General features: G+C 38.6%; 1 protein-coding gene across 1 annotated transcript; it reads right to left on the bottom strand.

Annotated features, from left to right (window-relative positions):
- Positions 1 to 79: 79 nt before the first annotated feature.
- LOC117305523 (lipoyl synthase, mitochondrial-like) lies at positions 80 to 12,474 on the bottom strand. Its single transcript, XM_033790392.1, has 10 exons — positions 12,411 to 12,474; positions 10,276 to 10,451; positions 9,651 to 9,744; positions 9,047 to 9,127; positions 8,381 to 8,537; positions 7,500 to 7,557; positions 6,185 to 6,310; positions 4,351 to 4,496; positions 1,756 to 1,938; positions 80 to 736 (listed from the first exon to the last, which is right to left on the bottom strand). Exons 1-10 carry the CDS (start codon positions 12,462 to 12,464, stop codon positions 669 to 671), a joined length of 1,143 nt encoding a protein of 380 aa, XP_033646283.1. The 5' UTR covers positions 12,465 to 12,474; the 3' UTR covers positions 80 to 668.
- Positions 12,475 to 13,001: the final 527 nt, after the last annotated feature.

The raw sequence follows: 13,001 nt of genomic DNA on the forward strand, positions 1-13,001 counted from the left end.
TTGAATGCAAGTTGTAGTCATGATAAAAGGTTCATGCGTCATAAGCACTAACCCTGGATAATCATGATTTATAACGCAATCTGTAACCAGGCAGTAGGAGGCTCATCAACACTCCATGGTCAAGCTATTAGAATGTTGATGGCAATACTCCCCTACTATAGTAATCTTTATATAGGGCAGATCTCGATTGCTATCCTTGTCATTTTGACTGAAGGCAGAAGTAGCCGCTGTATTAAATTCACTGCCCAAAATATATGTCTTTGCTCGAATTGAGGTACAGACACGTATATATGGCAATACTTGGCCTACTTACGTTCGTCTTTGACAATGTTGAGCTAGTTTGAAATAAATTTTAAATGGCGGGGCTCATAAAAAAGTCAACTGACAAGAGAGTCTGTTAAAATATGTTTACTGAACTAGAAACTTGACTTGAACCAACGACCTCCAGATTAGCGTGCCGGCGCTCTACCAACTGAGCTATCTAGTCCTAAGTTGGCAGTCTCCCTATTTTGTCAATACCTTTGTTCGGGATGCCATAGAAACTTTTAATAGCTTTATTTCATTGGGCAAAGAAAAACACAAGGAATTGTTTCCAGTAATTTTTTAGAATAAAAGCTTTTTGGGATTTGTAAATTATTTAAAGTGCTTACTTTAAATGAACTTTAGGGTTAACTGGTTGATGGGCTGTCATTTGATTCTCTCCTCTTCTCCAATAGATTCTTCAAGAAGAATTCACCTGCAATGAACAATAGTAAAACACAGTTACTTCACACATCAGTGGACTACACTAAAATAAGTAACCAGTTTTTATATAACGCTTTTCACACCTGAAGAGTGTCTCGAAGCACTTCCAACAACATTACCCCTGGTACCTGGGCCTAAAATCATTCCTTAAACCATCTCAGCTCCCTGGGGGAGTTTAAAGGGAGAGTTTAAAGCCTGTGCAACAATGCGCTACTAAGCTAAATCACAAGAACCATCTCTGCCTTCACAGGTATCCATTTACCACTGGGCGGAGAGAAGCAATTATAGTAAAGTGTCTCGAACCAATACTCTGCTGAACAGCGAGTTTGGTGCTCTTATCCTGTTGGTCAAAAACACCCTACTAAGGGCATTATACTGTATCAACCATAGTTAAAGCAGGAGCTACTGATTCATTAGTTAGAGTTTACAAAGCAAAAACAGGAAGTAAAGGCACTGGGCATATTTGATAATTGTCAAAGACCAGCAGTCACACTTGGTGAATCCCAACATACATGTATGCATCAAATTACTATCTGTGAAAATTTAGGCTCAATTGGTCATCATAGCTACACACAAATAATGAAAGAAAATAAACCTTGTTGCATAAATATGTGTGCTTTCAGATCCATGAGAAAGGCTTCAGGCGTGAAGTCTTTCTCAGATTCAGACATTTAATTAAGAAATAACCTCTTTCTCAAAAACTATGTTACTTCAAAGGGAGTAATTTTTCACATTGTTCAATACTATCAACAGATCTAAGCCTTTTTGAGATATGGTGGACACTATAGGAGTGCACTGTTTAGTTTGGCCGTATAAAGACAAATGAACCTAAACCATAGCAGTGTCATAGTATAACCCATATCTCAAAATGGCTAATTGCTCGTTGCCAAGTAAATTTTTGTGCTAATAAAGTTTTAAGTAATTACCAAATGTGTCCAGTGCCTGTAAATAAAAAAACAAAATACTTTTGAAGGTCATTTCAATGTGACCTCTCATTGACCCTTTACTAACCTGCTTTGTATGATGATCTCACCAGGGGACCGCTGGCTGTGTAAGCAAAGCCCAGTTTATTGCCAACTTTCTCCCAGTAGGCAAACTTGTCTGGTGTAACGTATTCAGAGACTTTGAGATGCCTCCTTGTGGGTTGCATGTATTGGCCTAGGGTAACACATTCCACACCTACTGCTCTTAAATCTGAAACATAGATCACCACAATGATAAACACAACACAATCTATATATTAAATAGATGGAAATTTGCATTAGGGATAAAGAATAATAATTTTGGTTTTACCCTTAAACCAATGTGTTAGCACTGTGTACTTTCTCCGAGTCCTATGTTTCAAACCAAAGAATTCAAACTGCCTCAAGCTAACGGGCAAACTCTGTGGTTTAGTCGTTAAGACACTGCTCTAGAATTGCAAAGGTCGTGGGTTCAAATCCCACCAGAGTAATATGCCTGTAATTTGTTTTCACAGGGACTCGTGAAAGTACCGATTATACCGTGCTTACACGTAAGGGGAAAACCAAAATTATCACAATCTACACATTCATAAACTTGTTTCTAAGACTGCAATACACCCTAGTCACTACCACACAAAGAATAACATACAGGAACACAACTAAATTACTGCCCACGCAATCAATCTCGATGCAATGCCAGCCAGCGTTTCACCAACAAATACAGGACAGATGGTGGTCATTAATAATAATGAATCCTACCTTTGTTGTGTGGGGGTTATTATGTAACACCCGAATCAACACCTCAGCTTTTTGTTGAAAGAAGAGGATTACATTGAATCTTTGTTTTTAATTGAGTTTCAGGTAAAGTAAGGTAAGTCTGAGCAAACAAAATCCAGCCTTTCTTCCGGCTATGGACCTTATTGGCGGCCATATCTCATCGAGACGGCCGAGATATTGTAATATATGGAGCTTGAGTATGGTATTTTCTTGATAGAAAAAAACAACAAATCTCGTTGCTTCAAAGAGAATCTTTGTCCTCTAGGATTTGTCAGGTAAAGCCTGGTTCATACTTCCTGCGATTGCGAATAAATACAAATTTTGACGCCACAAACTCGTACGAATAATTAACATCAGTTGAAATGTGCTCAACTCCTACGAAATATTCACGGTGAAAACAGGGATGTTGTGTCAAAATTCGCTTTGCATTCGCAAGAAGTATGAACCAGTCTTAAGGGTTTCTGCGTGCCCATGATTCTCTCAAAGAAATGATTCCAGCAATTCCAAGAAAAATAGTCCTGTCAAGGTGAAAGGGAAGAATTTTCCTGAATGGAGGAATACAAAGCTCTAAATGAGAGTGGATCCATTTGCTTGTAGTTTTGGAAATCATCCTGTTATGACTCCACCATCCTAAATAGCAGTGCAATGCCAAGGCATGTGTAGGCCTACACTTTTTGTGTAATAACTTTTTCATTTAATCTACTGAATAATCTGGCTTGTCAATGTTTGAGTACCTTGGAAAAATGCACCGCTCAAAATGACAGGGTTTAATTGCACGTAGTTTTGGGAATCGTCCCATTATGACTTCACCATCTTAATATGATTGAAGTTTAACAAGAGGTAGTACTAGCATTGAGATTGAGTGCAATGCCACAGCATGGGTTATAACTAGTTCCATACAATATGTGTGTGAAAGCCTTATCGCATAATCTACTGAATGGTAATGCCCAAGCTTGTTAATGTTTACAAAGTTGAGTACCTTGGAAGAATGCAAAGCTCACATCACAATGACAGAGGATTTAATTGCATGTAGTTTTGGGAATCATCCCATTATGACTTCACCATCTTAATATTATTGAAGTTTAACGGAAGTGCTAGCATTGAAGATGGCGGCATGGGTTATAACTAGTTCCGTACAACATGTGTGTGAAAGCCTTATCACATAATCTACTGAATAGTAATGCTCCAGCTTGTCACTGTTTTACAAATTCGAGTATTTGTTCAACACATACGCATAAACTAAACTGGGCCAAGTTTCATGGCTCTACTTACTGTAAGCAAGAATCAGCACTTGCAGAAGTAAGGAATTTTGTGCTTACGTCAAGTGTATTTCACAGGTTTGCAGAGAATTTGTGCTGATGTGCCTGTGTACTCAACGTTACTAGCTCTTCTTGGCTTACATAGTTAGCCCAGAAATTTGATGCTTACTCAATAAGCGGAGAATGGTGATTGTAAGTGAAGAATTCGAAAGTAACCAGAGCCATGAAATTGGGCACTGGCTGCTTGAGTGAACTTCTTAACATTAGTGTAGTTACAGGCCTGATACTTCACAGAGGCAATGAAGGCGGTTGCCTCCATGCGACCTGGTCATTGCTTTGGTGCCCTTGAAATGTTCCCGTAGAAATATACATGTCCCTCATAAGGGTGCCCTTTACCAGGGAGAAAATGCTTTGGTGCTCTTGCTTTTTCAAAAACCAAGCATACAGGCCTGAGTTGGAAGACCTCTAGTAATAATGAATTCTGCCTTTGTGTGGGGGTTATTATGTAACACCGGAATCAACACCTTTGTCTTTTTGTTAAAAGAAGAGGATTACATTGAATCTTTGTTTTTAATTGATTTTCAGCTGCTGGTAATTGGTGTATTTACCTTTCATTGTTTGGAAGACCTCTTCATCTTTCTCCCCCATGCCTAACATAATGGAGGATTTAGTAATAACATCAGGGTGGACCTTCTTGGCATGAGCAAGCACCGACATAGACTGCTTGTAGTTTGCTCGGGGATCTCGCACAAAACTGGAACAAAAACCAAATTGAAAAAACTTTGAGTGCCTCCTTTCACTTATTCAAATTTTGCAAACAATTTAAGGACTGCTCAGAATACTTCAAAATGATACATGTCATTTGAATGGATACTTAATTCTATCAACATAATGAGAAATCAGTAAATGCATTAGTGATTGCTTTCTTACAATATGTGTAACACACACACGAACTGACTCAGTGCAAAAGAATTAAACTTTTAAACAACCACTTTTAATGCTCTTCACAGCTCTTTCTTCGTCAAGATATTAAACAAACTTTAACTTTTAGAAAAAAAATTGCAAACTGCAATAAAACTCTAACAGCTGTATACTAACTATTGGCTAATAGTAATAAACAATCTCAAAACACTAGGGTCCTAGATTTATCAGTTCATGAGTTCAATTCCGCGATTAATATCCGATTTATCAGTTCACGAGTTCAATTCCGCGATTAATATCAAGGATACGGGCACTGTAATTCCTCCTCCACTCGACACCTTGCAGCTACATGTACAGATGTAGGTACGCAGTAGGTCAAATAGTTCAGAAGTCCCGGGGAAACTTGTTGCAGCTAGGTAGTACGTCTAGACCCAGTCCAGCAGTCCACGCATTCCACAGTCCAGCAGACAGCGAGTCCAGATGTGGAAGGTCCGCAGTTTCATTCGTCACCAAGTACCAACACTCCAACAGTTTAGAGTTTATTCAACTTGAGAAAGCTGATTATTCATAGAGAAGATCTAAGATTGTAGATCTGAGATCTGAGAGCCAACAACTGCCAATAAATCTTTACTGGTTTGCGGGAACACAAAACCTGCTAACAGGAGGTTATTATTTCTCCCTCAACTATTATATTTCAAAAAACAAAATGATGAGCAAACTTTTACATGACATGCATAACAACAAACATGTCTGTCATCAAACACTCTCACATGGCCTGGACATCTCCAGTCAATTGAGGGCGCTATCACCTGTTCCAGCCTTGAGGGCGCTATCACCTTTTGAGCTCTGGGCTACATATGTGTGAGGTTTCGGCTGAGCAGTCTAGGGCAGTGGACTCAAGTTTTATAATCTACAAAATGAGGGTTAGAATCCTAGCCTGGTCAGTGGCAACACTAGCCCGGTCAGTCACAAGGTACTTTATCATAATTGCTTTGCTCAACCCGGGAGTACAAATGGGTACAGGCAAGTGCTGGGGAGTAACCTTTGATGGACTGGCATCCTGTCCGGGGGAATAGAACCATCTTAGTCATAAGTGCCAAGGAAACCAGATAAATACCAGCCTGATGAGTGATATTGGCTAAGGACAGACTTTATCTAGCTACAATATAGAGCAAGTTTGAGCGCGCACATTTAGTCAACTAATGACCAGCAACTTACATGTGCTCACTTGAACGACTCCTTTGGAAGTCTAGTCAACCATTGGTACCACAGAATTGAACATTCTATTGCCTTCCATGTTTCCGCTATAGTGTTCCTGGATTCCCTCTGCGCTTTACACATATTGGCATGGAACATGCTATTGGGACCAGTGAAGAAACCATGGTCATGAGGCTGTTTCCAAAATGGTCGACGGCAGTAGTCAACCAATGGTCGACCAGCCTGGGTTTCGAGTTAAAATGGTAAACCTTTAGTTAACCTTAGTGCACACTCGAACTTGCTCATAGTATAAGCTGAACTTACATTTGAAGGTTCTCCACAGTTTCGATGTTATGAGCAAACACATCCAGACCAGACAGAGCAACCCTCGCTACGGCTTCCATATCCCCACGGAAGTCTGGTGTTAAACATTCGACCAACATGGAGCTCCTGTTAACCATACAATCAATACAAAGTTAATGAGTTCCATCCATCTATTTACATATTTACATGTATTGTTCTACAACATTAGTCCTTACATAAACATAATGGTTCATTACAACTAATGATTAACTTTTAATCACAACACTGGAAACATTTCTGATCTGTGATACTACGGTCTTCATCAGGGCGGTCAGGTTGGTGTAGTGGTGTCTTGCCTCACCTTCCACCTCTGGAGACCCTGGTTCGAGTCCCACCGGGGCACAACGTGGATTGTGGTTTCAGTCCCTACTTGACCAAGTGGGTTTTTCCTGGAACATTTCTCCGTGGTTTACCTCCCACATCTAAAATTGAAATTTCTTTATCATGTTCTTCTCTCGTTTGGCTCTAATTAGAACGTTGAGAATTAATATCTAGATCCAGCAGGATGACCTGGAAGTAAAATAAGTGACCTTGTAGACACGTGATTCTAACACCGCATTATAGACTCCTGGGAGTTTGCACCAACCCCTGTCCTGGTTCAGGGATGGTCTAAGATGTGGTGTTGGGATCACGCGTCGGCAAGGTTACAGATATATACTGGGTCATCTTGCTAATGAAGACTGTAGTATCAGTTAACAATTTGTCCAGTGCTGTGATCAAGAGTTTAAGAATAATGGCAATAATTTAAACATACAAAAATAATGGATTGGCAGACAGGGAAAAGGAAAAGAGTTAGAGTAGACAGAGAAGAATATAGAGAGATGGAATCAGGGTATATGCAGGAACAGCATGGACAAGAACTGCAAGAAATAGAAATGAATGGCAAGAAGAGGGCTACATCTTACACTAGATGATGATGATGATCAAAAGTTAAACATTTAATTGTATTGAATTACCAAAACCAATTTTACAGAGCTGCTTAAGCACAAAATTAAACTTGGCACAAAACAACTTTGCTTACCACCAAAGGTTACCAGTCAAATGGCTATGTCATTCACAGCATTAGTGACTGGTTCCCCAATTGTTTTTGCTAGGCAGCTTTCTACTTCAGCAGCTCTATGAAATCGGGACCATAAAATTGAAACCATTTTGCTTCTGCACAATTAATGTGTAACATGCAATTATACATTCTAAATTGTAGGATAAGATAACCAAACATTGGAAACAATGTCTAACTGTATACCTTTTTAAACCATATTTACTTCTAAACACTTACCTCTTCTTAAGTTCTATGACAGTCTGAGCAAAATGGGCTGAGCCTCCATCTGGCAAATCTAGGAACAAAAATTTTTCGTCACTAATACCAGGAAATTCAAAGTATAACTGTCTTAATATATTCTACTTAAAGGAACACAATGCCATTTATGGAAGTCAAAAATTTGATAATTGGCCGACCGTGTTAGCCGACAAGGTAAAAGGAAAATGTTTGTGTGGACCATTGTATTCTACTTTTACAACATCTTTCTACCCATAATGCAATTTGTAACAAACAGTTACAAACGCTTTTCCAATACCAACTCGACCGATCCAAGGCAACGTGTTCCTTATAGGTTTATAAACCACAAAGGAAACTGAGTGGGTAAGTTGGGGTTGAACAACGAAAAAGTTAGCTGAGTTTGAATCAATGACCTCTGGTTTAATGTGGTGGCCCTCTACCAACTGATCTCAGCCCTATGTTGGTAGTCTCTCTATTTTGTCAACATCTTTCTTCGGGGATGCAAGTCAGCAGCCACATAATTATTACCTGATGTGTAGCCAGTCATCATCCCAAAGTTTACAAACAAACATGGGGATAGGCAACCAGGGGATCACCTTAAAGGAGTGTGACTGTTGTTCTTTCAAATATCAAGTTAGAAACCACAAGGGGAAACTGAATGGGGAAATTTGAGATGATTTGGGTTGCACAAAGAGAAAACGCCTAGAGCGGGATTTGAACCAACATCCTCTGGTTTAACATCCTTTTAATTTTTCTCCATTTTTCGTTTGGAGGAAAAAACATTTTTCATATATAACTGAATATCACTTAAACAATGCAAGCTATTATACAACATGACATCAAAATAATCAATAAATAAATGAAGGGAGATTTGTTTCTACCATCTCTGTCTACAGATGTAAGAACAACATAGTCCAGTCCCCAGTCAGATATAGCTTTGGCAGTGTTGACTGGTTCATTAGGATCAGGAGGTGGTGGCTTTCTGGCAGTCTTCACTGAGCAAAACCTACACCCTCTTGTGCACGTATCTCCAAGAAGCTGTAAACAACAATTATAATTTTCAAATAACTTTCCACTTAAATGCATTCACTGGAATCATTTATATTGGCAATTGGCATTATTGTGCCTTAAAAACAAAGGTTGCTATGATGGTACAAACATATTATTTGGCTAGTGCAGGGCTCGAATTTGGGTGGGGGGGGGGGCACGTATCTACCAAACAAGGTACTCAAGGCGCTGAGTATACAAACTTTCAGAAAGATAGGTTATTGCAGTGATGAATTCTGAGACCCGATTATTTAGCACCTTCTAAGTGTTTACAAGGTGCTACGGCACATACAGCAGCCACAGCCAGAAACACGCACTCAGAAACACATGGGACCAACGGCTTTACGTCCCATCCGAGGGACGAAGCAATGGTTAAATGTTTTGCTTAAGGACACAAGTGTCATGGCTGGGGATTCGAACCCACACTCTGCTTATCAGAAACACCAGAGTTTTAATTCGGTGCTCTTAACCGCTCGGCCACAACACTTCCACATCCTTACCATGATAGTAGCTGTGGCTGTTTGATGTTCACCTCCTCCCCAACACTCTCCTATGTTAGGACATCTTGCCTCTTCACAAACCTTTGGGATATTTTTAACAATGTACATGTATATTAAAGTCAAATTTACCACATTTAAATAAATAATATAAATATTGGCTTCTTATATAGTGCTCATATCTGTCACTCAGTCACGCTCAAGGCACTTCAATACCTAGTATTTTCCTGCAAGGTATGTGGGACTACGATTGCATTCTGAGTTATACTCTTTTTACATAGCACTGTGAAATATTTTACAAGGTGCTGTGTCGCAATATGCAGCCAATCAAACCAATCAAAGCCAATTTGGCAAACCCTTTCTCATTTTGGTAAGTCCACTGGGTACTTTTAGGCCATCCGAAGGACGAGGCATCATGGTTAAGTGTCTTGCTTAAGGACACAGGTTGTAAAGCTAGTAAAGATGGACAGTTTTACATACAATGCAAACTCTTCTCAGAAAAACTTAACAGCACCTTCCACAGAAAACTTTGCAATGAATATTGTCCTCGATTACTCCTTTTGTGTGAAGATTGCTCAACATGTACAAGATTGAAATTAGTGCTCACTGTATTAAGGTTTAGTCCACGCAAACTTTCTTTGATTCTGTTGTAGTTCTTCCCAACTGGAATCTCTGTCTTCAACCATGGTGGTAGCCTCAATCTAAAAAATAAACCAGACAGTGTTAGTGTACACACACCTCACTAAATTGTATCTGTATCCACTTTCTGATATAAGTTTGATCAAACAATTAGACACTTTTGAAATGATTTGCGCCAATACATGTACATCTTACAAGTTCTGAACAAATTAAAGGCACTGGACACTATTTGTAGTAACTCAAAATAATTTTTAGCATAATAACTTACTTGGTAAGAGCAATGGAGAGCTGTTGGTAACATAAAACATTGTGAGAAACGGCTCCCTCTAAAGTAACATAGTTTTTGAAAAAGAAGTAGTTTCTCACTCAAATAATAAAATACAGTAGTCTAAGTATATTGATTAAGGAAGAGTTACTCATTCTAGCTTAAAACTAGCCTTAAGTGTTTAATATCTCCTAGGACTTGTCCTAAGTTTAGGAGTAGTCCTAACTCTGTGTGAAATCAACCCCAGTGCCTTTAAGATACTTTTATGAAAAGAATCAGTACAGAAACACAAACCCAAAGTTGTTTATTTAACAGCAACCTCTGTTACCTTTTCATTCCCTTCTCTTTGACCAGTTTTCCATCATAACCATCACTTCCCGTATCAGTTGCCTTTAAGTCCTCACTGATGAAATCTCCAAGGGATGGCCCCTGAGCCAGACGCTCTCTCTGTTCATTACTGAGTGAAGCAAATCTAGGACTACATGGTTTCACAGTGCTGCATCTCTGTTGTCATTAAATAAAAAGATCCTTAGGATATTGAAAGCAAGCTCTTCTGGAAGACATAACATTTATTTGCTTAAAGCCACACTTAGGAAGCCTGTTCCTGTGGCAGACTACAAACCACCTATAGTTGACACCTGGTGCTGGGACTCTTGCCTGCACAGAAGGAGCTGCATACACCAATGGAAGACCAACAAGTTTGGAGGGCCATCATCGCCTAAACTAGTGAACAGCCACATGAAACCAAAGTTTCCTGTTGTAGTGTACTCAACTCTTCTCTTGCTTGATGCTTAAATTCAACAAATACCATCAAAAAGTTGTTCTGTCCCCGGGGGTCCTACTACTTACCGTAAACTCGCAGTAAACTTACTCCTCCAATATACATTTAAAATCAATGAAAGAGGCATAGAACTGTTAAGTATTAGCTAAAGGAGAACTTTCATAAGTTTTAGGTTACATTTTGGTATAACAATTTAGTTTTTTTCTCATGAAAAAATTAACTCGAAGCCGCAAAACCATCGACCACCATCTTGCTTTTTCACAGAGCTTGCACAACAAAGCAACAGAGACCGCTTTCCTGCATATGGATTACTCTTGGCTCAAGATGTCAATGACTGGTACCGCCCAGTGTAGTCAGTAGTATGTACTGCGCTTCGTGTTAAAGCCATTATACACTATCGGCACAGAAAAAAAAAAAAAGTTCACAGATTTACAAATTACTTACAGGGTTTACAGAAGGTAATGGTGAAAGACTTCTCTTGAAATATTATTCCATGAAATGCTTTACTTTTCGAGAAAACATTAAAACAATTATCAATTCGCATTGTCGAGAATTACGGATTTGTTTTAAACACATGTCATGACACGGCGAAACGTGCGGAAACAAGGGTGGGTTTCCCAGTTATTTTCTCCCGACTAAGATGATCAATTGAGCCTAAATTTTCACTGGTTTGTTATTTTTTATATCAGTTGTGATACACGAAGTGTGGGCCTTTGGACAATACTTTTAATACCGAAAGTGTCCGATGGCTTTAAATGATCGCTGACGTCTTGTGTCAAGACTAATCCATAACTGCAATCTGCATAGTGGTTGAGTTGATGGCAAGTTGACGGCACAAGCGAGTTGACTGCAAGTAGTAGGACCTGTCCCCGGACAGAGATTTTAATGTGAACAGGCCCGGCCCATCCGCCTGGATATTCGATCACCTCTGCCAATTTTGAGATTTTGTCACATTCTTTTTCCTTTTAAAGTTTTCACTTCTGCCTTTTTTCTGGATGTACAAAATGCAAGATTATTATTTACCATTTTAGGTGCCTCTCATGGAATTGAAACTTCAAATTGTTACTTAAAATTCCAGAGGGCGGCTTAGTTATTTACAAGAAAAAAACCCAGCAGCTTAAGTTATAGTATACCGAAAAAGAAAAAAATACAACCCAGCCCTTAGAAATTACCGGGCATAATGGAAACGTCCAGGTACGTCGCAAAGACAACGTGGCAGATATTACCGGTCTTTGCTAACTCGGAGTGAGGGGTCGTTAGTTGTAGGTATTTAGTGCCACTGAAAATTTGCTTTAGAATTTGTAGGTTGTTCGATGCGATTGACGAGTTGTTCGACATCCAATCTCGTCTACATTATTGATATTATCTATTCTTTTTTTTGAGTGACTTGCTTGCATTATCGATCGTGAATAACTTGTCAATTGATGATCAGACAACATGATGATTTTTCGATTACATTCATTCATGTCATTCATTCACAACACATGATGACACCAGACTAAAAAAAACCTATATAAATAAATATAAAAAATTAAACAAAAACTATTTGATTGATATAAATTAATTATTAATTATTATATAAAATAACAACATTTCTTGATGAGTTTCGCGTCACTGTTATTATACCGTGGAATTTCACCTAAACTTATTTAAAGAAAAGGGTTAACTAAATGAGCACTTACGAAGACAAAACTCGTCAGTCGTGATGAAGTAAACATTGCTCTGTTGGCTGCCATCTTGGTGTTGAGTTTTATGCACCGTTAATGTTAAATACCGCCCTCTTTTGTTAATTGTTTTTTTTATATATTATTAATATTAGACTTGTATCAAGTCGATTGATCAACCTTCTCAGCACACTTTATGGTCAAGAAGTAAGGTTTTCATTGATATTTTTCTAAGTCTTTCTTATTCTTCTTGGCAATGCAATTCCCCCCTTCATTTAAATGTAATTTTTGCGTTTGCGTTACGTATTTTACATTAAAATTAGAACTTAGAAAACAACAGAGAAAACACCTCACTTCAACTCCGTTAATCTTAAATAGCGCCCTCTAATTTAAAAGGCTTGGTTTTTATTACTATTAAACTTGTATCAAGTCGATTGATCAACCTTTCTTCGCACACATACACATAGTCAAGAGGCATTGTTTCAATCCAAAGTCTTCTTTAATAATTTAAGTCTTTCCTAATCTTCTTGGCGATGCAATCCTCCCACTCCCATAAAAATACATACATGAGTTTGAGTTAATTATTTTGTACTAAAATCAGAACGTGGA

This window comes from Asterias rubens, assembly GCF_902459465.1.
Source record: "Asterias rubens chromosome 8 unlocalized genomic scaffold, eAstRub1.3 super_scaffold_89, whole genome shotgun sequence".
Lineage (NCBI taxonomy): Eukaryota > Metazoa > Echinodermata > Asteroidea > Forcipulatida > Asteriidae > Asterias > Asterias rubens.